Raw genomic sequence first — 26,642 nt, 5'->3', positions numbered from 1 at the left:
ACTGAAGCATCAAGGTGCGAGTTGGAACCAGGGAGTAGAGCAAAACAGAGGCGGGGGAGTCCAGGGGGCACCTCCTGAGGAGTTTTCAGGAAAGCAGTAAAGGAAGGAACAAATGACGCTGCCTCTCAGAAATCAGTGGGCATCATGGCTGAGCCATTCTTTGAGGCCACACAAAGTCTTACCCGGCAGCAGTAACCTGACCTTCCAACCACTCTGAGGGATAAAGAAACCCCTTGCCTTTCTCCAAGTCCAATATGCCTGGTCAAGGAAGCTAGCCAACAGATCTTCCTCTAGAGAAGAGAAAGGTTTAAATCCTTTGCATCTTATTAGATGAATCAGAGGGGAGTGGGTCACTGCTGTGGTTAAGGTTTAACTGCCTACTCATGTTAACTCTCAGGAGAAACAAGGTCCATGTCTGTTAAGTGATAGCTAAACTCTGGATAATAAAAAATTCTGCATTAATTAACAAAAATCAACCAAGAACCTCCTGCTCTCAACACACTTCCAAGCATAGTTAAACAAGGACATGTGTCCTGCAGGTGGAGAAAAAGGAAGTTAGTTCATTCTGCATAGAGAATGAAAACCAAGACCCTGTGATTTCTTTCCACTGCCATTTAAAACAAGCTGTGTGAGGACCCTACAATCAAAGATTGGAACTGAAGTTTTCACATGTTTCTGCAGGACCTGATTTGAGATTCAACATATCCTGCCGTTTCATTTAACCCACAAACAGGGTAGTGCACAATGGGGTGTTGCTTAGGTTATTTCCTGTTTCTCTAGCTGTGGCTTCTTTCCATGGAAATGATCTGGCAAGCTGACACATGATTACCCTGAACCTGCTCCCATACACGTAAAAGTCAAGAAGAAAAACACGTGGCTGGGTCCCGATATTTCCTTGTGCAAGATGTACTGGTAATCCATCAACTGTGAGAGAAAATACCCACAAAATGCCCAAGGCTGTGGGCTCTGGGATGAGATTTGGTCAAATACAGCTTCTCCCACTAGTTTCCATGACTGTCAGAGGGTCCACACCTGGAGCTGATGGTAAAGAGGCACAGTGTTCCTCTGTGATACATGGGAAGAACTTCAAACTCTTTACATTCCAGAGCTTAGATAGTACCAGAACAAAATACACCTAACTAAAATCTTTCCCTGGATACCCCCATCCCCATCTGACACAAAGGACACAAACACCACACTCACATACACAATCAGTGTACACATTTACCAAAACGAAAAGAGGAGGAATGGGTTTAAAAAATAAATAGACCTGTACAGGGCATATTGTGAGACTGATGCCCATGCAATCTTAGTATTAAAAACACAACTATTAAAATCAGAGCTAAACTTTTAGCCTTCAAAGTAACAGCCACAGAGGGTGGGAAAGGATATGGGCCATCTTTTAAGCAAAGAAGATGTTCAGATAAGACCACATCTAGTGCAGCAGTTCTGAGTTGTGGCTGTATATTATAATTACCCAAGTTTCTACAATTTCTGAGGCTCAGGCTACAACCTCCACAAATTAAATCAGAATTTCTAGGACTAGGTGCAGGCAGATAGATTTTCTAACATCCCAGGTGACGCTAATGTGCAGTCAAGGTTGAAAGCTTGAGGGTGAGAACAGCATGCAATCTATTCAGGGGAATGCAGTTTTGTCAGGGAAACAAAAAAGTTGTGAAGTCTCCAAAGCCCCTGAGAATGGAAGAGTACCTTTCTCTCCATCCCTCCACCCTGTACGGTCCCTCCCTGCCTTCAAGAAGCTGAGAGAAGAGAATCTGAATCTGCCCACACTCAGTGGAGGCTAGACACGAGTGATTCCAAGTCACCTCCAGCTGCTTTATACCCACTGGATAGAAATCTTCAAGCTCTAGTTTTTCAAGGAAAGGACAAGATGAGCTCATCAAATACAGATGGACAGGAGAGTGGGGAGTGGGCATTGAGACAACTTTGCAAGATGCACCTAAAAGTAAGAAGAATACAAGTCTTGGCAGGTCTCTCACTGATTCATACTCTGAGGTGACTGCACCTCAGACTACCATTTCATGCATGAGATCACTAGGAATATGTTGCCTGCTTCAGAGGACAAGATACTGTGAATGAACTCAGCAAGAAAGGTCATCTATATCATGGCTGGAAGCAGTTACAGACTCAGGGTGTATCTCTCTCCCCCTACCTGATGTCTTATTGTTACTGAATTTGGGATGGAGGATAAAGAAGTGATAGAAATGCTGCTTTTGCAGAATTGGAAGTTATTTCACCTTCCACCCCAGATTCTAAGAGTTTAAACACAGACCATGCAGAAAGCTCCAGGGGCTGATGGTGTGGGTGGGGCAAGACACACACATGCAAGAGAAGCACACAAGGGCTTGAGGAGCCTCCTCACTCTCTTGGTATCAGTGTGACTTCCTTGCCTTCCCAAGGCTTTAACAGGTGCATACTGGTTTTCTTGGCTGACTTACTAAGTCTGAGTCTACAACCACTTGGAAGAGGGTTAAACGGCTCTGAAACCCTTCTTCCAGGATTGTACCCTTTTAGTTGTTAGCCAATAACCAGCACTCTATTGTTACTCAGCATGCCCTGTGGTTTAAAACCAGATATTCATCATTCTGTAGTGAGTAAGAAGCTCCAGGGCCCCCAAAAGACTCACGTATGTTGCAGCCTTTGTAACATGATTGTTTTGGATCATGTCTTTTGCCCCATGTGGACTCGGAAAACGCAACTCTTCCCAGAAATCATGGCTAAAGAAGAGCAGCAGCAGCCTTAGGGTATCATGCAAGAAACAAAACGGTCAAAGGAAGGAAGCTGTGGACACAAGCGGGAGGAATTCAGTCCGAAATGAGCAGCACACATAGAGGGAGAGACAGAAAAGATATTCATCCCATGACACAAGAGCCCCCTTGAAGGATGAACGTACTTAGCTTCTTCCACCACCTCCACCTCGGCATGAGCTGTGATTGGCGCGTTGGAGTGGGCTCCTGTGGGGTCATCGACATTCAGCTCTCCATTGGTTGAACTAACCACCTGAAAAAGGAGGACAGAATGTGACAGGCACAATGGCAATATGAGTTTCCTGGCAGGACCTGAGAGTCATTTTAGGAGACGTGGGCTTAAGTTTGGGCACCAGCCAGGCCGTAGCTGGAATACTTGTTTTCCTGGGCTAAGGGCCAACTGTCCTGGTTTAGTGAAGGTACTCAGACCCAGATCATGCAAGGACACAAAATTCTCTGTCGTTATATTATGCTAATAACTTCCACACCGAGTGCCTACTCTACCTCCATGTGTAACTTAATCTTCTTCTAGCCATTTATAAATTGATCACATTACTCTGTTTTTATAGATAAAATTACTGAGGAATGACTTAGGGTCTGTGGACTTCCATGAGAAAAATATGTGCTAAACATACACATTATTTCATATTGCAAAACTGCACACAACAGTTTACTAAAATAACTGCAAATCAGACTTTTAGGGTAAAATTGCTTTGATCCCTTCAACAGGATGGGTAAATTGTAATGCTCTCAGTTATATTTAAGAAGGTTAAGAGCTATAGTAAAATAGCTGACGTTTATAAAAAATAATTCTAGGGGGCAAACATTTGGTGTTGTGGCTAAATGACTACTTAGGATGCCTGCATTCCACACTGGAGTGCCTGGTTTGAGTACTGCCCACTCTGGTTCTAATCCAGCTTCCTACTAATGTGTACCCTGGGAGGCAGCAGATGATGGCTCAAGTATGTGGATCCCTGCCACACACCTGGGCAACCCAGACTGAGTTCTGCGTTTCTGGCTTTGGTCTTACCCAGCCCTGGCTGCTGCAAGTTTTAGGAGGTGAACCATTGAATGGAAGATTTCTGCATGCCTTTCAAATAAAATGGAAAACAAAAATTCTACAAAAGAAACCAAAAGTAGGCACCAGAAATTATAAGCAATAACACTTCCCTTCAAAAACTTCTTCATGGCTTTGATCACTGGTTTGAAGTCAATCAAATAAACAAGACTGTCACATCCTCTCTCTTGAGGATGAAGACTGTAAGGAAACACTTCCCCCTGGAAAAGCAGTTTCATTTCAACGACCTTTATTTCAGGTTCACTGTCATCCCACTTCTCACTGACGGTCCCCGAACTGTAAGTGAAGGTTCTCACTCCTGTCATCTGGTTAATGTGGACCCGATCAGGCTTCTCTTGCTGTGCAGTTGCTTCTGCCACTTGGTTGCATTTCCAGCACATGATTCCTGTTTATGTGGGTGCTGGGGAGTGGGAAAAGGGACCCCGCTGGACAAACCACTCTGCTGTTAAAGATCTTGGCTGAAACATGGGAGAGAACCACAAAATAGGATAAATGGTTCAGATATCATATGCCCTTGATTAAGTAACTTCATCTATTTGAGACTGATTCTTACAGGTTGATGTAAGAAATATACAAGAAAACGTGTGACAGTGGCTGTATAGTACCTGGAAAACAATCATGGGCAAGTTCAGCACAGCAAATAAGAAACTTCATCACAGCTTCACCACTTACTTGCCGTGTGTCTATGTGCAAGATCTTGCGTGAACTTGCTAAGAAGGGAAAACAATGTGGCTTATCCACTGCGGTTATTGTGAAGTTAGCCAGACAATGCTTGGCCTCGTGCCATGATACACAGGGATGGCTCACAAATGCTTCCCTATGGTTATTCTTTTTCTGTAAGTATCAACTGTAATCTGCCTCTACCCTTACCAACAGATAATCTGTGAAAATCTGCAGAATAATCACAGAGGAAGAAGAAAGAATATGTTGGGCCTGGCAGCGTGGCCTAGCACCTAAAGTCCTCGCCTTGAATGCCCCGAGATCCCATATGGGCGTCAGTTCTAATTCTGGCAGCTCCACTTCCCATCCAGCTCCCTGCTTGTGGCCTGGGAAAGCAGTTGAGGACGGCCCAATGCATTGGGACCCTGCACCCGCGTGGGAGACCCGGAAGAGGTCCAAGGTTCCTGGCATCGGATCGGCGCGCACCGGCTGTTGTGGCTCACTTGGGGAGTGAATCATCGGATGGAAGATCTTCCTCTCTCTCTCTCCTCCTCTCTGTATATCCGACTTTGTAATAAAATAAATAATCTTTAAAAAAAAATTATGAACTTTTTTTTTAAAAAAAGAAAGAATATGTTGCCTTTGGAGAAGATCAGGTGAAAATTACTATTAATCTATATTGATTATAACTTTCAAATCTAAAATCATTATTAATAATACATGATTTTTAAAAATTATACTATGCACAATTAGTGAAAAAATTTTCCTGGTAATTTGGACTTGCATGAGGAAGACCTAAATCTCTACTAAGTGATAAACTTTACTGTCTCTTGAATACTGGGCAATCTGACTACTTTCCCCTGACTATACAACAAGCTTCCTTTATTCCCATTCCCAGAAATTTCATCTGTATCTAAACTTTTTTTTTTTCAAACATGGGATGACTTATTAAAGATTAAAAGTGATTAAAAGGCACTATTAGACTGAAAAGCTGTAACAACCAACAAAATATATGAACTATGATTAGATCTTGGACCTATAAAATTAGTTTTAGGAACAACCGGAATTTGGATAAATGTGGCATTGAGAAATATTGATTTCCTTTTATATGACAATGGTGTTACTGGTCACATGAGTGTGTCTTTGTTCTCTGGAGACATAAACTTAAGTATTCTGTGATAACCTGCAATGATCTGGGATAAACTGTAATTGTCAAATAAAGACACACATACACACAGCCTCCCCATTCTCTCATATCGGTGCACACAGAGGAAAATTAAAGCAAATGTGGCAAAAATTTTAAATCTTATTTGTTATCCTGGGTTATGGATATACAGAGGTTTGATTTTCTTTTAACTTTTCTTTAGATTTGAAAATTTCAAAGTAAAAAGTTGGGAGAAAACCAGCAACAGCAAAAAATCTGATGTTTCATACGAAAGAGTCACAGCTTCTCATTCTAATAATATTCTGCTTATTTCTTCAGTCATACATTTATTGCTTACAGACATATTCTGGCTGCAGATGAGTACATTTTTAGCTTATTCTTGGAGCACAAGGGTTACAGCAGGAATCATGTTACTTAATGACCTCAAAAACTAACCAATATGGTAAAGAAAATGTCTTGGTGCTGGTGATGTGGTGCATAGGTCAAGCCACTGTCTACACGCCAGTACCCCACACGGGCAGCAGTTTGAGTCCTGAATGCTCCAATTCCTACCCAGCTCCCTACAAATGTCCTTGGGAAATCAGTGGAAAACGGTCTGAGTGCTTGGACCATCCGTGTGGGAGTACCAAATGAACCTCCTGGCCCACCCCAGGCTATTTTGGCCATTTGGGGAGTGAATCAGCAGATGGAAAGTCTCTCCGCTCCCCATCCTTTTTCCTCTAACTTTCAAATAAATAGAAAAAAAACCCTTTTTTTGTAAAGGTTTATTTGTTCTTATTGGAAAGTCAGATATACAGAGAGGAGGAGAGACAGAGAGGAAGATCTTCTGTCCGATGATTCACTCCCCAAGTGACCACAACGGCTGGTGCTGTGCCGATCTGAAGCCAGGAACTTCCTCCAGGTCTCCCACACAGGTGCAGGGTTCCAAGGTTTTGGGCCATCCATGACTCCTTTCCTAGGCCACAAGCAGGGAGCTGGATGGGAAACACGGCTGCCAGGATTAGAACCAGCGCCTATATGGGATCTCTGCACGTGCAGCCAAGGACATTAGCCTCTAGACCACGGTGCCAGGTCCAAAAAAATTTTTTTTATTGACATTTTTCAACTGATAGGAATAAAGTATCAGTAAGCATTCTCACTCTGGACTGCTGCTCTTAACGCCTGCTCTTAGTATTTCACATGTATCATACTATCTCATTTCTCCCCTTTGTGAATTGCTAGTTGCCCAACAAGGATTTGCTATGGACAATTTAAGAAAAATGAGGCACATCCCATTCTATACATTAGAAAGGCATCAATGGGAACCTTACACTAATTGTTCAAACAGGATTGCAGTTGAAACAAGCTGGAGGTGGGGGAGGGTGGGGAACAGCACAATGGTGTAATGGGTAAAACTGCCATTTGCACTTCCAGCATCCCCTATGGGTGTTGGTTTCAATCCTGGCTGTTCCATTTCTGATATAGTTCCCCATTAATTGCTTGGGCCCTGAGACACATGAAAGATCTGTAAGGAGCACCCAGCTCTTGCTCTTAGACTAGCTCAGCTCCAGCCGCTACAGCCATTTGGGAAGTAAAACAGTGGATGGATGATCTCTGACTTACACCTCTCTTTAACTCTGCCTTTCAAATAAGTAGATACGGTCCAGTGTGATAGCGTAGTGGTTAAGGTCCTTGCCTTGAACACGCCAGAATCCCATATGGGCACCGGTTCTAATCCCAGAGGCCCCGCTTCCCCTCCAGCTCCCTGCCTGTGACCTGGGAAAGCAGTCAAGGACGGCCCAAAGCTTTGGGACCCTGCACTCGCATGGGAGACCTGGAAGAGGCTCCTGGCCTGGGAAAGCAGTCGAGGACGGCCCAAAGCTTTGGGACCCTGCACCCACATGGGAGACCCGGAAGAGGCTCTGGGCTCCTGGCTTTGGATTGGCTCAGCTCCAGCCGTAGTGGCCGCTTGGGGAGTGAATCATCGGATGGAAGATGATTCTCTGTCTCTCCTCTCTGTATATCCGCCCTTCCAATAAAAATAATAAATAAATCTTCAAAAAAAAAAACACATAAGTAAATAAAGCTTAAAATAACCAACCATTCAAAACAAGCTTGGGGACAAATGGCTATGAATGCAGACCTTTGCAGCATATGCTCAACTGTTTCAAGTAGCAGGTAAAGTGTGTTAATTTCTGAACTGCTGCCCAGATATACAGTGGGACAAACACTAGACTAAGTGACAGAAGGACTTGAGGTCTAGCTCTACCACCAATACCTTTTTGGAACCCTATTTTCCAATTCCTTAAGATAGGGCCAAAGACTGGTGGTTCTATCTACTTCATCATTACTACAACAGTTAAATAGAATGATACAAAGAAAAGAGATTGGAAAATATAAAAATAACTTAACAAATATAAAGAGATACTGATATTTAAATTTGGCTTAACCTGAAGCACCACAACCTGTCCCTTCTTCCATTATATCATACCGTAACTTTGAGCAAATCAATTCTTAGTATTTACATTATGGATGGTAAAAAAAAAAAAACATTCCACATAGGGCTAGCTTTGTGGCATAAGGAGTTAAGCTGCTGCCTGTTGCCAGTTGGTCTCAGCTATTCCATTTCTGATCCAGCTCCCTGCTAATGTACCTGGGAAAGCAGACACAGTTCTCATCTGCAGCTCGTAATTTGGCCTGGCCGAGCCCCAGTTGTTGCAGCCATTGTTGCAGTGGCTCTCTCTGCAATGCTGCCTTTCAAATACATTAAGTGAAAAATTTTTTAAAGATTTCTTTATTTTTATTGCAAAGTCAGATATATATATATATATATAGAGAGAGAGAGAGAGAGAGAGAGAGAAGGACAGACAGGGAGGAATATCTTCCATCTGATGATTCACTCCCCAAGAGACTGAAACGGCTGGTGGTGTGCCAATCCGAAGCCAGGAGCCTCTTCCGGGTCTCCCACGCGGGTGCAGGGTCCCAAGGCATTGGGCCATCCTCAACTGCTTTCCCAGGCCACAAGCAGGGAGCTGGATGGGAAACGGGCCTGCCAGGACACAAACGAGCACCCATATGGGATTCCGGCGCGTCCAAAGTGAGGACTTCAGCCACTAGGCCATGGCACAGGGCCCAAGTCAAAATTTTTTAAAGGACTGTTTTGTTTTTATTGGAAAGGAAGATTTACAGAGAGGAGAAGGTACAGAAAGATTTTCTGTCTCCTGGTTCACTACCCAAGTGGCCGCAAAAGTGGCCAGAGCTGAGCCATTCCGAAGCTAGGAGCGCAGAGCTTCTTCCGGGTCTCCCATGTGGGTGTTGTGTCCTAAGATTTTGGGCCATTTTTTACTGCTTTCCCAGGCTACCAGTAGGGAGCTGGAAGGGAAGCAGAGCAGCCAGGATATGAACTGGTGTCCAAATGGGATCCCAGCAGTTGCAAGGCAAGAATTTTGTCACTAGGTTATTGTGTTCGGTCCAAATAAAGTAAATCTTAAAAAAAAAAAAAAAAAAAATTCCAGGGCTGGAGTTGTGGTGCAGCAAGTTAAGCCACCACCTGTGCTGCTAGGCGGCTCTGCTTTCAGTTAGGCTCCTTGGTAACACACCTGGGAAGGCAGAGGAGGGATGGTCCAGGAGCTTGGGCCCTTGTCATCCATGTGGGTAACCTGGATGCAGTTTTTGGCTCCAGGCTTTTGCCTAGCCCAGCACTGCCACCACCATTTGCAGAGTGACCGGTGGATATAACACTTCTTTTTCTGTTTCTTCCTCCCTGTAACTCTGCCTTTCAGATAAATTAATGTATTTTTAAAAGATTTTTAAATTTATATTTATGGTAAAGTCAGATATACAGAGAGGAAGATCTTCTGTCCTTTGATTCACTCCCCAAGTTACCACAACGGCTGGAGCTGAGCCAATCCAAAGCCAGCAGCCCAGAGCCTCTTCCGGGTCTCCCACGTGAGTGCAGGGTCCCAAGGCTTTGGGCCATCTTTGACTGCTTTCCCAGGCCACAAGCAGGGAGCTGGATAGGAACCGGCGCCAATATGGGATCCTGGAGTGTGCAAGGCGAGAACTTTAGCTGCTAGGTTGCTGTGCCAGGCCCTGAATATTTGTATTTAAAAAAATATATATTAATTTACTTATTTCAAAGTGGGAATCACAGAAAGAAGAGAACAGAGAGCTAGCTCCCATTCACCATTTCACTTTCCAAATGGCTTCTCTTTGAGCCAGGCCAAAGCCAGGAACCAGGAGCTTCATGAGGTCTCTCATGTGGGCAGAAGGGGTGCAAATTTCAGAAGTGAAACTAACTGGAGCCCAAAATAGCATCCCATATTGGATGCTGATGATGTCAGTAGCAGTTAAACCTGTCCCACTATAATGTCAACACTCAATGTTTTTATTTTTAAATAATTATGTATTTTGGGGCCCAGTGTGGTAGCCTAGTGGCTAAACTCCTCACCTTGAAACCCATATGGGCGCTGGTTCTAATACTGGCTGCTCCACTTCCCATCGAGCTCCCTGCTTGTGGCCTGGGAAAGCAGTCGAGGACGGCCCAAAGCCTTGGGATCCTGCACCCATGTGGGAGACCCAGAAGAAGTTCCTGGCTTCTGGCTTTGGATTGGCTCAGCACTGGCCCTTGTGACCACTTGGGGAATGAGTCGGTAAATGGAAGATCTTTCTCTCTGTAAATCTGCCATTCCAATAAAAAAATGAATCTTTTTGTTTTAAAGATTTTTTAAAAAAGATTTTCTTTTTTTTTTTTTTTTAAAGATTCATTTATTTCTATTACAAATTCAGATATACAGAGAGGAGAAACAGGAAGATCTTCCGTCTGATAATTCACTCCCCAAGTGACCACAACGGCCGGTGCTGTGCCGATCCGAATCCGGGAACCTGGAACCTCTTCCCGGTCTCCCACATGGGTGCAGGGTCCCAAAGCACTGGGCCGTCCTCAACTGCTTTCCCAGGTCACAATTCATTCCCAAATGGCTGTAATGGCTGGAGCAAAGCCAATCTGAAGCCAGAAGCCAGAAGCTTCTTCTGGGTCTTTTCCAAGGCTTTGGGCTATTTTTTTGCTGCTTTCCCTGGCTATAAGCAGGAAGCTGGATGGAAAATGGAGCAGCTGGGGCAGGAACCAGCATCCATACAGAATCCTTGCGCTGACAGGCAGGGATTAGCCTGCTGAGCCATTCTGCTGGATGCAGCCCCGATTGCTTTTTACACTACTACTTTAAAAACACAGTTTACTTATGTACTTTACTTTCTTTCATATTAAAGGCTTTCCTCAGAAGTCTGTGTGCCTCAACTTGGGGGTATAACTTAATAGTATGAGAAATATTTAGAGTAATATTACAAGAACAGCTACATATTACAAACTAAGAGATACAAGATGGTCTTAATTCTAACTAGAGCAAAGAGATTGAAGATAGTCCAGAAATAGCTTGGACTTAAAAGTATGGGACTGCACAGTTAAGTGGGGACTTGTCAGCCATGGACAGCATCATAGGGTGATTTGGCTGGGCCATTTCATTGGTGAAATACTTTTCTCAGTAGCCTTAGATATTTTCTTCCAGACTTCCCAAATCCTTGCCAAGCTCTCCTTCCATCTCTCACCAGGTAGGCAAACGAACTGGCTGTATCAGGACGCTGTAACATTACCTGGGAGAGCAGGCTGACAAGCAGCGTGTACAAGCTCACTTACTCCTCCTTTTCTGAGAACTGCACCTGCCCCTAATGGTACCTTGTACCCTCTATTCCACACACTCCCTATTTTATGTTCTCCTGAGAAGAAACCTTTCATTTCTGCTGGGGAAGTGAAACGATCTAAGGGCCTAGACTTATCTTTTTAAAAAGATTTATATCTATGTCTGTATTTATTTATTTATTTCCATTTGAAAGGCAGATTTTTACAGACAGAAAACGACAGAGCTAGAAGGTCTTCCACCTGCTTGTTCACACCTCACATGACTGCTATGGCCACAGCTGAGCTGCGAAGGCAGGAGCTTCTTAGTAGGATTAGCATGCTGTGCCAGCTGTGTCAGCTCCCATGGCTTCCTAACCAGCCAGCTAGTCCTTGTTTTGGTTCATGTCCTCTCTTCCTCCTCCACTCACAGGTGGCAAATACCTGAGCCTACTGGGAAATCCCCAATATAAATAAAGTATGTTTAGTTCTTGGTACTTCCCTTTCCCGATTCAGTACTCCAGTGCTTTGGAACTCTTAAGTCATATAACTGCTGTTCTGCTTTCCAGTTTCCAACAATGCTGTTGTCGTTGCCTTCTCTCCTATTTCTGTCATCCGCTATATCGAATTATGTCTTTATTTTTTTTTTAAGATTTATTTATTTTTATTACAAAGTCAGATATACAGAGAGGGGGAGAGACAGAAAGATCTTCCGTCCGATGATTCACTCCCCAAGTGAGCCGCAACGGCCGGTGTTGCGCCTATCCGAAGCCGGGAACCTGGAACCTCTTCCGGGTCTCCCACGCGGGTGCAGGGTCCCAATGCATTGGGCCGTCCTCAACTGCTTTCCCATGCCACAAGCAGGGCACTGGATGGGAAGTGGAGCTGCCGGGATTAGAACCGGCGCCCATATGGGATCCCGGCGCGTTCAAGGCGAGGACTTAGGCTGCTAGGCCACACCGCCGGGCCCGAATTATGTCTTTAAAAAATAATTCTTTTAAAATTCTTTTAATGTGTTTTAGGATGGGTTGAAAGTAGGTGAATGTTTAAATTCTTCAGACTTGCAGGACCAAAGCTGTCTCCAAAACTTCTGTTAGTCACAAGCCCTTCCAGGGACTTGCTCCTGATGAGAACACTGCCTGTCAAGAGGCATTTCTCTCAACACATAGGGCCTTTCTATCCCTGGGTCACAGTTTATGTCTGGAAGCTCTGGGTTCACCATGTGCCTCAACTTGGGGTATCACTTAACAGTATGAGAAATTTAGATTATTAGAACAGCTATATATTATAAACTAAGAGCTACAAGATGGTCTTAATTCTAAATAGAGAAAAGAGATTGAAAATATTCCAGAAATAATTTTCTAGGTCACATTTATTCCAGGCTGAAACAGAAGCAATAAGCCAACTTCTTCAGTGTCACTTAGGAACAACTGACTTACACTCAATAGTACCTCACCTCATGATACGAAAAGGCACAGCTAAAGGGTCTTCAGAAAGCTCACAAAAAATGTGTAGATAAAACACACTAGGCATGAGTTTCAAAACACTTTGTACCAAAATGAATACCTTTATATTTTTAAAGATTTGTTTATTTGAGAAGCAGAGAGAGAGGGAGAGAAATAAACACAAAGAATTTCCATCTGCTGGTTTGCTGGTTCATTTCTCAAATGCCTGTAACAGCTGGGGCTGAAATAAGGTGCTGAGAACACAATACAAGTCTCCCATTAGAGTGCCAAGCTCTCCATGACATAAGCCATCACTGCTGCCTTCCTGGGTCTGCACTAGGAAGCTGCAGTCATGAGCCTGAGCTGAGTACTGAACTTAGGTTCTCTGATGTGGGATGCAGGACCAGGTACCTTAGCTGCTGAACTTTAAAACTTAACTTTCAATTCCATTTTGCCATGGATTTTTTAAAGTACCCTAGTACCATCGTGACATGAACCATGCATGTAGTTCTTTATCCAAAAATTATTTGTTTTATTTTTAAGGTTTATCATTAGTGGGTCAAGGAGGCAGGACTAGGTTAACCAGAATTGAGAATCAGCAATTATATAGATATTTCTTAGTCAATGGTAAACAACAAGCAACCAGCTCAACAAATGACCCACTCCCAAGTCCACCTGCACAGAAATCACTACAGACACATGCAGATACTCACTTAACTACAGAAAACAGTTCACCTTTGTTACAAATTTTGATTATATGGAACTCAAATTTCAGAAGCAAGTCTACATTCTATCAGCCATGCTAGGCCAGGAAAAGGCAATAAAGGCAGTTAAGTACCTGCACCGATCCCCCATGGCGGTCTGCAGCCAAGTGAGACGTCAGGTATGAGGTATTGGTCTGCCGGCTTGGCTGGACTTCCCACTCTCCTCGGCGCTCTGACGATGCAGTCTGCTCAGGCATTAGGAAGTATGACAGCAAGATAGGGAAGGAACGGTGAAGCAACAGCAAGCAATAACAAAATCAAGAACATCTGTGTCCTGTGGGCTCTGTTTGGGATTTTAAATTAGCAACCACTGCAAAGCACTGAGAAAAAGCCAAGAGCCAATCATTTCAGTGTAAAGAGCCAATAATTGAGTCTATAGCATATCATCTTCAACCAGACACAGAAAAGCAAGAATCATCAAAAGGGAAAACAAAAACAAAAAGCTACAACCCACTTTTGGCTTCTGTATTTGTAAATCTCCAGCAGCCACTAAACAGATTAAATTCAGAATATTCAGATCTTGGACAAAGGAGCAATCATACTTACAAATCCTTTCACTGATTAACTATCTGAGTAGACAACAGTCAACATCGGAAACTCCTGCACGAATAATCCAGATAGTATATTTTCTCCTAAATCGAGAGCCTATTCTTAACATTAATCTTCAGGAGACTTTCTACACAGATAAAAGACCAACAACTAGAATAAGCTTTCCGATCTAAAATAATGAACAAAGTATCTCTTCCAAGGCAGGTTCAAAATACATAAAAGATATAAAAGGGGGATAAAAAATAAGCTTACCAGTCTTATTTTGCATTTCCTCATAACTGCTTTTAGTTTAGAATTACAGTGAGCTTACTGACATAAATACTATGAATTATTTTCCCCTAGAAAGTGAAAGGCAAATTTTCTCTCAGCAAAAGGCATAATGGTTTTTAATTTAAAACCTCTCTGGGGGTTGGTGGTGTGGTGAAGTAGGTTAAACTACTACCTGCGATGCCAAAATCATTTGACAATAGCTTGAATTCTGGCTGCTCTGCTTCCATCCAGCTATTAACGTGCCCGAGAAAGCAGCAAGACATGCCCCAAGTTCTTGGGCCCCTATCACCCATATCAGAGACCCAGATGGAGTTCTAGGTTCCTGTCTTCAACCCAGTTCAACCCTTAGCGTCTTGGCAATTTTGGGGCGGGGAACCAATAGATGGAAAAGCTCTCCCTGTGTGTGTTTCTCTCTCTCTTGAGAACACTGCCTTTCAAATAAACTAAACAAACAAAAACAAAAGCCTCTTTGATTTCTGTTTTCACCTTTGCTGTCATTCAAGCTCCTGTTTTCGTTTTTTTTTTTTTTTTTTAGATCCTGTATTATTCTGATCTTGCTCATATGTGACTTTTGTTTTGAAGAACCTGTTTAGGTGTCTCTTCTCCTATGCCAGATGGCTAGGAGGTGTTAACATCATCACGCTCAGCTGTAACAGTCCTTAGGCTCCACAAAAATGAAAACTGAGGATTTGGAGAGGCAGCAGAGGGACTTATAAATCAAATTAGAATTGCTGCAGATATAAACAGCAGCAGGGGTTGGATGTGAGGTTGCTGTTCAGCATGACAACCAGCAAGGAACCTATAAATCTCAACTACAAATGCAGCCTTCTATAACAGAGAGGAGGAAGTGATGCTTTCTGAACCCATGTTCATTCTCCCCTCTCAGTATTCTCATTGATGAGTGGCTTGCTTAAACTTTACTCATGTCACCTCAAAAGCACTTCCAACAAAAACCAGCTTGCTATAAAAGCTACAATTTATTCATCCTTATAAACAGTATCAAGTCACACAAATAAACTAAACAAGGTAAGAGGATCTTGGCCATGTTTTCTGGCATTCCTCAGGGACTGATTCTCACAGAAGGCAGATGTATACACTTGCTTGCCTTATAATCTTGCAAATTTAAAAATTTTTTTTACGATTTATTTATTTTTATGGGAAACTCAGATATACAGAGAGGAGGAGAGACAGAGAGGAAGATCTTCTGTCCAATGATTCATTCCCCAAGCGGCCGCAACGGCTGGAGCTTAGCGAATCCGAAGCCAGGAGCTTCTTCCGGGTCTCCCATGCGGATGCAAGGTCCCAAGGCTTTGAGCAGTCCTTGGGGCCGTCCTCAACTGCTTTTCCAGGCCACAAGCAGGGAGCTGGATTGGAAGTGAAGCAGCTGGGACATGAACCAGTGCCCACTACAGATCCCCATGCATGCAAGATAAGGATTTAACCACTAAGCCACTGCACCAGGTCCTTAAATTCTTACTAAATACAAAACTACTGCTAGAGCACAAGGAAGGCAAACATTTTCCTCTTGTAGAAATGAATAATCAAATTATATTCTGCACAGAAAGTTAATTAAGTTTTATTTTTATCATACTTACAAAGAATGTCACTCACTTCTACTTCATTACGGCTCTGATAAATATTCCAAAAGCAGCTATCAAAAAGCAAAACTGTTCTGGCATGTCACTCTACTTGGCTTCATTAACTCTCTTCACATAGTAAAAGTTAGTACAAAGAGAGACTGAACAGTACCAAAAGGTCAATAATGAATACACTAGATTATACTGTCTCATCACAATTCCAAGACAAAAATTCCTCTTCTTTATTAATATGATGACGATAAGATGGAGGGAAAAATGGGACAGGAAGAATGGTATAAGATGTATCTTAAGAAATTATTTTCTTAAAGATGTTCTTGTTTACTTGAAAGTCGGAGCTACAGAAAGAGAAGACAGAGAAAGAATCTTCCATCCTACTCCCTAGATGACCACAACAGCTAGCATTGGGCCAGGTCAAAGCCAGGAATTTGATCTGGGTCTCTTACATGGGTACAAGGGCTCAAACACGCAGGCCATGTTCCACTGCTTTCTCCACGTCATTAACAGGGAGTTGGATTGGAAGTGGAGCAATCAGGACACACACAGGCGCCCATACGGGATGCCAGTGTTGCAGGAAGCAGCTCTACTGGCTACACCATAATACTGGCCTCAAGAAATTATTTTTGAAGTATTAGACTCTGATCGGTAGAGAGTAAAAATTAGGCTGACAAAGCCTTAAAGTATATACTTCAACAAAACTGAAAAATTGCTTTTATTAAGCTCATGAAAAACAGAACCAATTTTTTTCCATGCCAGATGGGGATTATTCTGTAGAATCAATCATTTGTGCAAACTGTGACTTCTTATATTCTTTTTTTTTTTAAGATTTATTTATTTTTTATTGCAAAGTCAGATATACAGAGAGGAGGAGAGACAGAGGAAGACCTTCCGTCCGGTGATTCACTCCCCAAGTGAGCGCAACAGCGGTGCTGTGCTGATCCGAAGCCAGGAGCCAGGAACCTCTGCCGGGTCTCCCATTTGGGTGCAGGGTCCCAAAGCTTTGGGCCGTCCTCAACTGCTTTCCCAGGCCACAAGCAGGGAGCTGGATGGGAAGTGGAGCTGCCGGGATTAGAACCGGTGCCCATATGGGATCCCTGGGTGTTCAAGGGGAGGACTTTGACCGCTAGGCCATGGCGCCAGACCCCGACTTCTTATATTCTACAAGCCTAATCAAATATGAAGAATGTTGAAAAACTGCTTGGGGTTCCCATATTCCCTACGGAGGCGCCCGATTCAAATCGCACTTCATAGTCAACTTTCTGCTAAAGCACCTGGGTGGCAGCAGATGACAGCTCAAGTACTTGGCCTCCTATCACCCATGTGGGAGACCTGGATGAAGCTCTTGGCAATGACCCAGCCCAGTAAGGCTGCTGCAGGTATGTGGGCTATGAGCCAGTAAAAGATCTCTGTCTCTCCCTCTCACTTAGCCTTTCAAGTAAATAAATATATCTTGAAAAAAATAAAGCATAAACCTAGAAAGTAGTAGAGTCAAGATCAGTACTATGTAGGTCCACAGAGACCCAAATATCAATTCAGTGACACCCTTTAAGAAAAAAACAGAAATCAGGCCCGTTGCCGTGGCCTAGCTGCTAAAGTCCTCGCCTTGAACACACCAGGATGCCTTATGGGCACCGGTTCTAATCCTGGTAGCTCTTCCCATCCAGCTGCGTTCTTGTAGCCCGGGAAAGCAGTAAAGGATCCTGCACCTGTGTGGGAGACCTGGAAGAAATTCCTGGATCCTGGCTCTGCATTGGCATAGCACCGGCGATTGTGGTCACTTGAGGAGTGAATCATCAGACGGAAGATCTTTCTCTCTGTCTCTCCTCCTCTCTGTAAGTCTGACTTCCCAATAAAAATAAAATAAATCTTAAAAAAAAAATCATCCTCTCTTCATAACCCTGTCTTATTCTTACTGAGAATGGCGAACGACACTCTCAGAGGGGTTAGGATTACTCCCAGATTCACCAAATCTCTTCCTACAAGGTGACAGCTAAGAACATGGATACGCACTACTGAACTATAAAATGAGGAATGTTCATAGACAGAAGAAAACTTTTATTGTAGAGCAGAACATTTAGAGCACAGGTAGGCGGCACTGACAGTGTGACAGGACAGAAGGTAAGCAAAGTGTTCAGCTGCAAAGTTGGCTCAATTCCATGTTTCTCTGAGTTAAAGCCCCAGGGACAAGGAGAGATGGCCCTACCCTGCACTGAGCTCTAAGTGGGGAAGGCCAGGGTGGGCACCCAATCTCTCTGCCTGTGCTCCTGATACACAGTAGCAGGTGACAGGGAAGTATTCATTCATTAAGTCAAAAGCAGGTTTACTCATCTGTCCCTTCAACTAGCGAGATCCAAGTCTTGGTGAGAATTAACCAATACTCCATAAAAGAAAATAGAGCATTAACCAGTTTTTATTTATGGCTACTGGGCCTTTTATAAAATTTTCTGAAGATTTCATTTTCTGAACATCTTTTACTATCTTAACTACTTAGCAATGTTGCCTAATGTCCTCTATGGAAAGTTTATGTTCATAACAAGCTTCATTCAGTAAGAATCAGCACTAAAGCAAAAAACTTTTTTCTAAAGCTATACAGTTCTTCAACCTAATCTCTTGGAGTCTAGATACAAATAAATCGAAACCACCCCCCTTGTTTTTCTTTTTAGAAGCAAAGTTTCTTTAGAATTAAACGACCTAACCCTTTTTAAATTTTCTTTATTTCTACATGTTTGTAAGTGACTCAGCTAGTTTAAATGCCAAAATTCCTTTGGAAAAATGAGGGATCAACTTTACTGATCTTGGGTCTATATTTTCCTTCCTAGTCAAACTGGAGAGTTTACACAGTAATAATACAGTATATACGGTACTTTGTACTAATATAGTAATAATAAATAAGAAGTAACAAGGAATACATTTTTCCTCTTAAACATGTTGTGCTTACAAAAACATAAGGCAGAGTGAGTAATAATTTGTGTTCAGTATCAGGGGTAGGATACCATCTCTGGTAGGGTTGAAAGGCCTCTGATGGCCTTTATGACTCTCCAACTCCAACAGGACCTGTTCAAGTAAAAAGGGTCAATGGGAGGAAAAGGTGCTGATCCAGGGTAGCCTATGTTTGTGCAGGACTGACTGGCACCAGCTTGGATGTAAAATTCTGAAACAGCAGGAAGAATATTATTGCATGGATATGCTAATCAATACAATATTCCATATTTAGTGCATTTTACAAGCTTACCCAGTAAAACTTTTGTCAGTATAGTATGTCATACCCTAACAGCACATCTATGGATATCAACAGGACTTACTTTCTGATTGAATTTGATCAACGTATGGCAATTTTTACTAGGTGGGACTAGGCAAAACTACTAAACTCTACACCCTTGCTGCTAAGTATTAGTGTGGTACTGCAGACAGGAATCACAGCCAAGACAAGGTCTGCCCTATTTAGGAATTGGAAGGAACAAACAGCAAGAGTAAAATGCTGGGAGAAAAAAAAACGAACCCAACTGGGATCTTCCTGAATGCAGTGATTTTAGGAATACTTACTCTAACCAAATGCACAATTTACTTAGTTCTCTAGTTAGGCTAAATTAATGCTCAAAAAATCATTAACCATCTGGTGTTTACAAATAAGTTTTAGAAGGCATTTCGGTTGTGAGGGACATTTGGCATAGCACTTCAGTTGTTACTTTGGATGTCCACACTCAGTGTCAGAGGGCCTGGGTCAAGTGCCAGGTTTTCAGCTTCTGATCCAGCTTTCTGCTTCTCCATACCCTTGGAGGCAGCAGGTGATGACTGAATACTGTTTCTGAGGAGTGAACTGCCAGATGGAAGATTTCTGCCTTTCAAATAAAAATTAAAAATAAAATAAAAGGCAAATATAATGTAAATTTAAATATACTTCTTTGGGAACCATATTTGGCAACCATTACTGCATCTATAAGTAGAACAGTACTCAACTCAATATGCTTATAGTGTAGATCAGCAAAACAAAATTCTCCCAGAATGTAATGCAATAGATTCCCACTGAGATGGAGCTATTATTATCACAAGGGCTTTTTTCGCAGCAAAAGACTGCTGTGTTTTCTTACATTCCTCCCCTTAAGCAGACAACCCAGACCTACTCTGGCTGCCAGAAGAGGCAGAATGGCTCTTTGTGGAATAGAACACAAGTAGCAAGAAAAGCTTAACACCTTTCATTTCATCTCCATTCTTCATTTGAGAGATGCATTCACTCAAAAACTTTATGAAGTGCCTACTATTCTAGGTATTAATTTAGGTACGATGGAGAAAAAATAGTGAACAAAACAACGTAAGTCTCTGCTCTCACAAGTCTTAAAGTTGAGAAGGTTGTGACTCTAAACAGGTTAAATGTTCTTTGACCAAAGTCTTGGGGCAAGCTAAAATCTGGCATGAGACTAAGCCAAGCCTGAAAGCTAGACTCATCACTACACAGTTGACAAGCAGATCTACCCTGAACAAGGACACTCTTGATGATTTATCACTAAGCCTTCACTCCCTGACAACATCCCGTGTGCCATATCTTCATGTAAATTACATAGCGAGTATTTCGAATTCAAAACACCTTAATTCAAACTGTAAACAAGTCCCACCTGCCTCCTGAAAATCCAGGCTAAAATCTCAGCAATCCATTATGTGGGAGACCCAGAAAAGAGCTCCTGGCTCTTGGCTTCAGATTGGCTCAGATCCAGCCTTTGCGGCCGCTTGGGGAGTGAATCATTGGATGAAGTTCTTCGTCTCTGTATATCTGAGTTTCTCTGTATATCTTTTTTTAAAGATTTATTTATTTTTATTGGAAAAGCGGGTCTCCAACGCAGGCGCAGGGTCCCAAGGCTTTGGGCCGTCCTCGACCGCTCTCCCAGGCCACAAGCAGGGAGCTGGATGGGAAGCGGGGCCACGGGGATTAGAACCAGTGCCCAAATGGGATTCTGGGCGTGCAAGGTGAGGACTTCAACTGCTATGCTATCATGCCGGGCCCAAAATAAATAAATCTTAAAAAAAAAAAAAAATAGGCAGGTGGAAGAGAACAACTCAGAAGTTAGTCAAAGAGGCTGGCATTCTGGTTCAGTGGGTAAAGCTTCTGTCTGTGACACCAGCACCCCCTATGGATGCTGGCTTGCGTCCTTGCTGTTCTACAATCCGGCTATCTGCTAAAGGCATGGGAAAAGCAGAGGAAGATAGTCCAAATTTTTGGGCCCTTGCTACAGAAGTAGAAAACCTAGGTGAAGCTCCAAGCTCCTGCCTGAGACCTGGTCCAGTGCTGGCTATTGCCACCACTTGCAAAGTGAACCAGCAGATGAAAGATTTTTGTCTCTCCCTCTCTGCAACTCTTTAAAAATTAAAAAACAAAGCAAAACAAACAAAAAAAGTCATATTACAAGTTTTAGATAACTAAACTGAAATTTAAAAATCCATTTTTTGTTGTGCCCAGCAGGGTAGGTTAGTGGCTTAAGTCCTCACCTTACATGCACTGGGTTCCCATATCGGCACTGGTTTGTGTCCTGGCTGCTCCATTTCCCATTTTTTTACTTACCCATTTTCTCCTTTCTACCCCTAGCTTTCTTTTGTTACCTACCAAGCCAGATATTCAGCTAAGAGTATACACTTATGATAAGCGGTGTATACATGTACTTCATTCTACACACAAACATGTACTTAGTATGTGTACAACTACATACTAATTGCTTTATTTTTTTTTATTGGAAAGTCAGATTTACAGTGAGACGGAGAGACAGAGAGGAAGATCTTTCGTTTGCTGATTCACTCCCCAAGTAGTCACAATGGCCAGAGCTGAGCTGATCTGAAGTCAGGAGACAGGAGCTTCTTCCAGGTCTCCCACGCAGGTGCAGGGTCTCAAGGCTTTGGGCCGTCCTCGACTGCTTTCCTAGGCTACCAGCAGGAAGCTGGATGAGAACCCGCGCCCATACGGGATCTCGGTGCATGCAAGGTGAGGACTTCAGCTGCTAGGCTACTGCACCACGCCCCCTACATGCTAATTTTAACCTATGCACCGGCACATTTGCTTTCTGTGAGATGATTATGCTCTTTTTCTCTTCTTGTAAAATTTCTGATATTAAAAGGTGAGGTGATGCTGACAGAGAACAAGCTAATTTGATATCTGGTGATTTAAAGATACACACACATGAGCACACACACCATCTGTTTGTTACACTTTGCTTATTTATCTCGAGGGCTCTCTCTGAGCAATACTTGTATATAATACAAAGATAAAAAAACATGTTTATCGTATTTTCTCCTTAGTCCTTTTTAAAGACAAAGTCAAATATATCGATATTTTTTTTCATATTTGGCTCCTTGTTCTTTAAGCTGAGATCACTAAACAAACCACTACTCTCCCAACCAGTGAACAGGGAGGGGCAGATGACACAGCCTTCTCTGGAATTGTCTAAAATAAATCTGAGTCTTTGTAGGGCCATCCTTCTGATGTCACAGACAGCTGGGGCATTTACTAGGTTAAACCAAGAGTGGTATGAAGGTGACAGTTCATGTTCAGGTTAGCTGCAAGCTGAAAACCCACCCTTAATCAGCAAGTGTTACACAAACAACCGCAGAGGAGACCCAAGGTGGGCTACTTAGTATATCCTGCATGGCCAGGAAGTAGGCCCTGTTGCACATTTCTCAGATCCTGAATCACTGCTAATGCCCACTCATCAGCCAATGGCCTGGGCAGATTCTCTACAATGAATGCTTTATGCAAGGCCCCTGGCCACATCTCAGCACTACTGCACATGCCGCCAGGGCTATGACATCAAACAGAATGACATCATACCATATCACTGAGAAATGGTAAGGCTCGTCTAACTCCAGTGTCTACACTGACACAGAAAAATGGAGAATTTAAGATCTAACATTAGCCAAGAAGCAGAATGTTTGGAACAATGAAGGACCAACACATACCTGATTACGAAGAGGCTGCTGTTGCGATGGCCGATCCCTGTGTGTGTGGCTTTCTCGAGTTATTGCAGATGCACCAGAATCTACATGAACTGACCCTACTGGAGTAGGCTGGAAAATGAGGAAACAGTCAAATGGATAAAACAGACCCAAGTCGATGCCTCTGTTACTCTAACAGTAGAATCTCAGCTACCAAAAGTCATTCAGGTTGTCTTATATTTTCAGTTTGCTCCTCTGCAAAAGGGAGTCAGCCTGGTCTCAACAGGCTCTGGAGAATAAAAACTATCCTACAGTGACCTCTGTTAGCTTACACTCCTGCCCTGTGGACCTCTGGACAGAAGCGCAAATCTAACAGTTTCCTGCGGCACTGGCTTCCACTCCCAAAAGAGCAAGGCATCCTATCAGTGACTGCAGTAGCAACTTCTCATTCAACTTAAACTTATAATAAAAAAAGGCTTAAATCCCGGCGTTTTAGGATACACAAGTCTTAATTTAAGAAATGTGTAATTTGTGCTTTCTAACTCTAGTGAGGTTAACTTGGCATCAGCCTGGAAAGCAAAGGTCGGGAACATCCAGCTTATGAGCTGCATAAGCCCTGCAGCATCATCTGGTCGGCCCTGACCAGGCAACTGCAGGTGGGACTCAAAATTCAATATTACCTATAGCAGGGTAATTTTTAAGTTGACAGCTTTGTAAGGTGTGGGAATGAGGCAGCCCTTGGAGGAAAAAGAGTTTCATCCCTGGTATAAAGGTTAGAGAAGTAAAGCTCATGATCAAACGAATGTTTTCTATTTCTGAAGATTTAAGCAGCAAAACTGGTGAGGCAGTGTTTGAGAAAAGAGGTGAAGAGGTACAACAAGGATACTCACAATAGGCCTCCCAACCCAATCATAGGCGTAGTCAAAGGTGTAGCCTTTTCTTTCAAAGAGGTCTGTGAAGAGGGTCCGTAAATACTCATAGTCAGGTTTTTCAAAGAAGTCTAACCGTCTGACGTATCGAAGGTAGGTGGCCATCTCCTCTGTCGGAAAAGAGGTGGAAGACCGTGCTCACTGCCTGCAGGTTTCCCCGTGGGCAGCTCTGGGCCACTCAAGTGCTATCCGTACAGAACACTCAATACTGATGTTTTCTTTATGAACCAAATAAATGGAAAAAATAAACCTACTTTGGTTAGAACAATAAAAGGAAATGTAAATTAGTTGGGCAGCACTCTTTTAAAGACATGCCAAGTCATGACTCCCAACTACTTCAAAACTTCAGTCACAAGGGCTGCCGTGCCCTTTTAGCACCCTACCTGGAAAGTTCTCACACAGAGCTTCAATAGGAGTGTTCCTTTTGGTGTCGCCGATTTTTTGATACCTCTCTTTTAATGTATCAGCCTGTAGAGAGTAAGGAAAGGTATTTGGAAAGAGGTGCAATGTATGCAGGTTTAATATGTTTTCAGACACAATGGCTGTTCACTCAACTTGTCAGGATTTGCTAGTCTTGCTTTTCTCTCCAACACTAGCAAATAAAAGGTGTAGTAGAAAAGATTCATCTAGAGGAGGTGTACAAACATCTGTTTGTGTTCTGGTGGCTCTACTTTCAAATATAGTTAGCAGTCTCAGATAAACATCATCGAGTATGACGAGATGAGTGGCTAAGGTGAGAAAATAAAACCATTTTTGTAGCAATACTTTCAAAATTGCAGAAACTTAGTACTCTCTCAAGACCACTAAAGTTCAAATAGTGATTTAACTTTAAAATAAGATTTTAAGTACCGTTAATCCACATGAGAGAAAAAGGTAAATGGTTCCACTACACATATATTGGAAACGTGTGGAGAAAAACAGAAGAAATGGCTTTCCTAAATGTGCTTCCAGGTGGAGAAAGGTGATATAGAGCAAGGGCATGCTACACAAGCAGGTCTGTGCCAGTGGCTCCAAGCAGTCCAAGCCTCAGGCCTGTAGGCAGAGGGCTTCTGTACCCTGGCCCAACAGTGGGATGAAGGAGTCTCATCTGACTCTATGCATCATGCCACATCTAGAGTACACCAAGAATCTTCCAAAGTAAGTAGGAGAAATTTAGAACTACAACTACCATTATGAAGATTCATGGATAACAGGGAAATTTCAAGCAATTATTACTGAACACTTGCTTGGCTATACAATAAGCAAGTAGGACATGACCCTTTTTCCGAAAGCTGTCAGTATCCTTGAGAAGAAAATGCCAGCAGTTAGATGAATAGAGGAACTGAAGGGAGAAGTAAAATCTCCTCAAAGGGACCAGCTAGATGCCTTACTTTTTAAGAACAAGGACTTAGGAAAAAGCAAAATAAATCATGTGGTCCTCCTGGAGGGAAGGGTATGGGAGCAGCCCATATTACAGATTTAATTTCTTTCCATACTGAGTTAGAACTTAAATATGTCTCACATTTAACCATTTAATGGGACTTAAGGTAGGCTAGAGATTTGCCATTTCTGTGTCTAACAGCCAGGGGTACAAAGCAATTTTAATATTTATGCTGATAAACACTTAGGCTTTGCTTGTAGCCACTGTACCGACACCTAGGTAAGAAAGGCTTTTGTCTGAACAGGCACTGATTCATCAGTATACTTGAGCAGCAATGTTGCAGCTGGACTTCAATTTTTAGCTCAGGCAGGCCCTTAGCCTACAAAGGATGAATATTTTCCGGTTCCCCCTAAGGGAACTCCTTGTTGACCTTTCTAGTAAAATGTGTTGCAGCTGCCGTACTCAACTTGTTCCAGAAACTTCACAACATACTGGGAACACTCCTCCTGTTCTATAATGGTAACAGGGGCAGGAATATGGGCATAACAAAAAGCTTTACTGTGACAACGGGGAGGAAGGAAAAAGAGGGAAGATCTAAGAACAAAAAGGAAGGACTGAGAAAGGGAAGAAGAGAAATGTGAACAAAACAGAGTTTTTATGGCCTGGGTGAGCATTTATATTACAGACGAATGGACCGGACCCTCTATTCTCATCTCTGTAGCCAATCTTCCCTCCTGTCCGCCTGCGGTTCTTAAGAGACATCAAACAAGCAGTTCCTTCATTAACAACTGAGCGCTGAAGCAAAATCCCCCACCAAGCACTTTCAAGGATACCTTGAGTCCTTGCCAGGGCAGGCTGCCTCGAAGGAAATACATGAACATATGGCCTAGAGCTTCCAAATCATCGCGACGGCTTTGCTCTAAAAGGGAAGACAGATCACATGTTGTGTTGGCAGTTATTATAGCAGAAAGGAGTTAAAAATCAGTAATCCCTTCAGAAGCCCTTCTGCTCTGGAAAGGTTCTGCTTACTAATTCTCTGCATGTCTAAGCCAGGGACAGTATGTTAGATTAAAACCAAAACACAATGCGTACTTCCTTGGTCTAGGTATGTTGCGGGTAAGCAAGTATCAAGTGAAAAGAATAAGGCCTAAATTAAAACCAATCCCAAATTATTAAGTAGCTAGTAACCACCCCTCACACTCAATGCTATCACCCTCCTAAAAATGAATGATTTCAGTAAAATGCTACTGCCGATACATGAGCTATAATTGCTACAATTACCCTTTGGTTACCACCATGGAACATGAACGGCAGATTAAAAGCAGCTAATACTGTTAAAACATCCACTTTGGCTGGGCTTGCAAAGATACAAGCTACAGAATGCCTAGTATATATACTTAGTACTTTTGACTCATCATAAAAATTAACACTTAAAAATCCAGTTTCATATAAGCAAACATCAATGTATAATCTCTTGGTTACCATTCCCATAACTAC

At 42.7% G+C, this 26,642-nt stretch overlaps 1 protein-coding gene across 5 annotated transcripts in view; it reads right to left on the bottom strand.

The window, feature by feature from the left end:
• CSNK1G1 (casein kinase 1 gamma 1) overlaps positions 1–26,642 on the bottom strand; it is a 131,147-nt gene that overhangs the window by 6,946 nt on the left and 97,559 nt on the right. For 3 of the 5 annotated variants that reach the window (XM_058665686.1, XM_058665688.1, XM_058665687.1), the window contains exons 7-12: positions 25,979–26,064; positions 24,169–24,253; positions 23,747–23,895; positions 22,881–22,988; positions 13,605–13,715; positions 2,915–3,021 (exon numbers count right to left, since the gene is read on the bottom strand). In XM_058665686.1, the coding sequence (XP_058521669.1) occupies positions 2,915–3,021; positions 13,605–13,715; positions 22,881–22,988; positions 23,747–23,895; positions 24,169–24,253; positions 25,979–26,064 (646 nt within the window). Of the gene's footprint in view, positions 1–2,914; positions 3,022–4,142; positions 4,305–13,604; positions 13,716–22,880; positions 22,989–23,746; positions 23,896–24,168; positions 24,254–25,978; positions 26,065–26,642 lie in introns of those variants that run through there. The other 2 variants (XR_009245589.1, XM_058665689.1) reach the window with 2 other exon arrangements.

This window comes from Ochotona princeps, chromosome 6 (genome assembly GCF_030435755.1).
Source record: "Ochotona princeps isolate mOchPri1 chromosome 6, mOchPri1.hap1, whole genome shotgun sequence".
Classification (NCBI taxonomy): Eukaryota; Metazoa; Chordata; class Mammalia; order Lagomorpha; family Ochotonidae; genus Ochotona; species Ochotona princeps.
Note: the sequence above shows the minus strand (reverse complement) of the source record. Positions and strands in the feature narration are given on the sequence as shown.